Here is a 3983-nt window from a genome sequence, read left to right as displayed (position 1 = left end):
TCATCCATCATTAAATCATTGCGTATTTTTGCTGGAATATAACTCCAGATGTAGATAGCAACACCCCCTCCATATTTATTTCTATCTTTCCTGAATAGATTGTAACCTTGTATAGTGACCTCTGAATCATTGAATGGTGAGTCCAGATGTGTCTCTGATGAAGCAAAAATATGAATATCATTTAGTTCAACCAGGCTGCATATTTCATGTATTTTGTTTCTCAAGCTGCATATATTCAAATGAGCAAACGACACTCCCTTCTTTGGTAGTTTTAAAGTTGTTGACTAAAGAGAAAGCAGGTTGAGTCAGTTCAGATTCTTGTGGTTGGATAGTGAAGACAAATTTGATTTATTAACTACCTTATAAGTGTAGCTTTTGAAATTATATTTAAACCACACAAAATCCTGTTGATTTTTTGTTTGCTGTCACACCACAAACGTACCACACCAGAGTCCACTTGGCAGCGGACCAAGACACACCTTTTCAAGCGGTGTCAGTTTGTTTGTTTGGATCAGGATTTGATTTACACCTTTCACACCAGCCCAAATGAATCATGATAACTGGGCAGATGGACCTGAGTTCATTTAAACCAAACTAATCAGGTGAGGTGTGAAATCACCCATACAGCCTCTCTGCTGGGTCTCAAAGGGACCTTCTGTGCTTATTCTTGATCAAATCAAATAAACACTCTAGTCAGCCTCCATTGTCTCTCAAGAAGGTATTTTATTACCAATCTAGCACCAGGAAGCCAAAACTCCACACAACAGTGGCTGCAAAGATTTCTGCTTGACAAAAACACTTCCATTATGCTTGATATACAAGAAAAAAAACTACCCAGAGGGGCACGTATGACTCACCGTAGCTATCTGGTCATTTGCTCTTAACACCAAAATCTAGTCAAAACAGTAACCACAACAAGCACACCTCAAGAAGTTGAGACACACCAAAGTTGTCTAATCTTTACAACTAGCAGTCTGAACCTCCTCTGACATCAAATGCTTCTATCCCCTCTTGAGTTTTTCAAAAGTTATTCAGCAATTTATATTAACCTTTCGTAATTCTTTACCACAATCCTGTTACCAATATGCTGATTCCAAATCTTTTATCAAATCAGAATACACGTTTATACATGTAACACAACAACTGATAAAAACAGCAACAAAAAGGTTTTATAAAAACCTGTTTTTTTTTCATAAACACCTCACATACAACCATTTAATAATATACATCAATGTCTACTGTAATTACATCCTACAACACTGTGAATGTCACATTTGCTTTAAGGTGCCTCAATATGACCACAATCCTTGATATTAACATCACTTTGCATAAAAAGGGCAAAACATTTAGGCAAATGTGTGATCTCCATCCTTTAAAAAGAAGCCATTTAAGCATTCAGCCCAACAAAACCAATAATTCTTGTGGCTGCTTCACAATAAAGGTCTTCAAGAAAAGTCTGTATGTCCGGTAAGAAGGCGAGAAAGGTTTAATATTAAGTAATGATGAGTTATAAAACACAGTGGACTAATTCAGAAGAGAGATGCAGGAAAGTAAGCAAGATGCCTTGATGCAATTAATCTGTATCATTATCATTAGTGATGATTAGTGAAAAATTAAAAAAAAAAAAAAAAATCACCTCCTTTCTGGTTTTAGATTTTGGACCTAATTAAAAATGAAAACAACATAATTTTCAATATACAGTAGACTCCATCAAGAAATGTGCAGAGACACAAACTTTGATGACAAAAACACAAATTAAACCAAATAGCAGAAAACAACTCTTATTGTATGTGTTTTGTATATGTGTTATGCTGTGGACTGTAGTTATTACTGCATTGTGTTACCTTTAAAATGGTTATTTCATTTGATGCTCAATCATTATAATGTGGAATAAATTCAAGTTGAATGTCATGTTACAATATTTGCAAGGATAAAATAAGGAAATAGTACTTACAGTAACTATTGCTTGATTAATTTTACTCTAACAAGTTGTACATTAATGTACAACATGGACCAAAATATACACAAATGATCACTTTGACTACTTTTTGTCCTGTAATTTGGGGTTTATATTCTGATTTTCAGTATTTTTTTCACAGATTCTTTGATTTCTTGTGTCTGTAAAACATAAACGATTGGGTTCAGCATTTGGGAAAAGACGGAGGTCAGAGACAGGTTCATGATCCTGGCATTTGGATACCTTTTGGTACCAAAAGAAAATATGATTAATGCTGGCAGAAAATAAATTGCCACTAATGAAAGATGACCTATGCAGGTTTTAAAGGCCTTGAGTCTTTCCTGAGCTGTGGCCACTTTAGACAATGCATAGCCAATACATGAATAACTAAACAAGATGAATATCAATGGAAGCCAGAGAATAAGAACTACTAACAAATAACCAAGTGCATAGCTGGGGAAATAGTCATTACACGCAAGCTGGAGCATCTGGCCATGATCACAGAAATAGCTGGTAATAACCACAGATTTACAGAAGGAAAGTCTTGTAAGAAGGCCAGCTAAAATGAGCATAGCAATTACGACAAAGACCCAGAAAGAGGCAATCAAAGACAGCATGAACCTGTTGGTCACCTTCACTTGATAGTGCAGTGGGTAAATGATAGCTATCAGTCTGTCATAGGATAGTGCAATCAGATTAAGAGCCTGCATTGAAAGGCTAGAGTAGCAGAAAAAAAGGAACGTCAAGCAGTCATTGTATGGGATGTAGCGATGGTTAAACAGAAGGATATCAAGAACCTTTGGCACCAAAGCAGTGCTACTAAACAGGTCTGCAAATGCTAAATTAAAAACTGCAACATATTTTGGAGTTCTCAGATTATGATCCAAGTATATGACGACCATCACAAGTGTGTTTCCCAGCACTGCAACAACATAAGCAAAAAAGAGAAAGACATAGTAATAATTGATATTAGGTATACCAATAAATCCCCTTATTATGAAGTATTCAGGTCTCACAAAGGTGATGTTTTTTCCAAGAGCTGAGTTGAAAAACTCCATTGTAAACTTTCTGTCAAACTCATACTGTCTGAAGCACAATGTCTACTGTAGAGAACAGAGCTGCACGTCAGCACTGTGTTCTGTGATGTAGACAGACTGCAGCTCCTCTCTGACCTCTCTTTTGTCTGATCCCTTGAGTCCATTGTACGTAACAATCAGGAAAAAAAAAAAAAAAATCAATCCTGGGGCGTCAGTGGCTTAGTGGATAGAGCAGGCGCCCCATGTACAAGGCTGTTGCCACAACAGTCTGGGTTCGAGTCCAGCCTGTGACCCTTTGCTGCATGTCATCCCCTCTCTCTCTTTTATCTAATCCCTTGAGTCCATTCTACGTAAGAGTCAAAACAAAAAAACAAACAAAAAAAAAAAAAACAATCCAATGACCTTACTGCATTCGTGAAATATACTCACAGGATTCTTTGTTGCAGCTTTCTATTGAAAGCCGTTGAAGCATCCACTGTATTTTTATGTAGCTTTTCTTTGGTTGTCTTTTAGCGACCTTTCAATATTTTCCTGTTTTGAATGCTTTATATCACTTATGTATATAAAATTATAAGTTTCCTGAGAGGTTACACTGATCGCAGAGCAAAAAAAGTTTTAGGGAAAAGAATAGCCTCTAAATTAAGGGGAGGCAATCTTGTATTTTTAAGGATCTAATAGCTGGGTTGCAGTCACGTGATTCTGAAACCGCGCGAAATTCAGATGGAGGGCAGGAAGTAAACAACAGCAATGGCGCAGATGGAGGAAAGTCCATATTGCGCTAGTTTAGATGCGATTACAAGAGGAAGATATTTGCAAAAAGTCAGTAAATATGCAGGACGTGATCCGTATCTTCTTAAGAAGACCGATTTTTCAACCAATTTGAAGGATTTGCCTGCTATTGAGGCAGGCCTTCGTTTGGTTTTCGCCAGGGTGAGTGTTTTATTTATGGCAATTTCATGGTTAGCATCTGTAAGCATCAGTGGTTAGCA

General features: G+C 36.8%; 1 protein-coding gene across 1 annotated transcript; it reads right to left on the bottom strand.

Annotated features, from left to right (window-relative positions):
* Positions 1-2067: 2067 nt before the first annotated feature.
* On the bottom strand, positions 2068-3015 carry LOC117265720 (olfactory receptor-like protein I9). The gene has a single exon (XM_033640370.2). The coding sequence runs from the start codon at positions 3013-3015 to the stop codon at positions 2068-2070; it is 948 nt and encodes a 315-aa protein (XP_033496261.2).
* Positions 3016-3983: the final 968 nt, after the last annotated feature.

The sequence above is a fragment of the Epinephelus lanceolatus genome, chromosome 11 (assembly GCF_041903045.1).
Source record: "Epinephelus lanceolatus isolate andai-2023 chromosome 11, ASM4190304v1, whole genome shotgun sequence".
NCBI lineage: Eukaryota > Metazoa > Chordata > Actinopteri > Perciformes > Serranidae > Epinephelus > Epinephelus lanceolatus.
This window is presented reverse-complemented; position numbering and strand designations above follow the sequence as displayed.

What these genes read in the sequence shown, in the direction of transcription:
- LOC117265720 (XM_033640370.2), bottom strand. Translation starts at nt 3,015, where the DNA reads ATGGAGTTTTTCAACTCAGCTCTTGGAAAAAACATCACCTTTGTGAGA.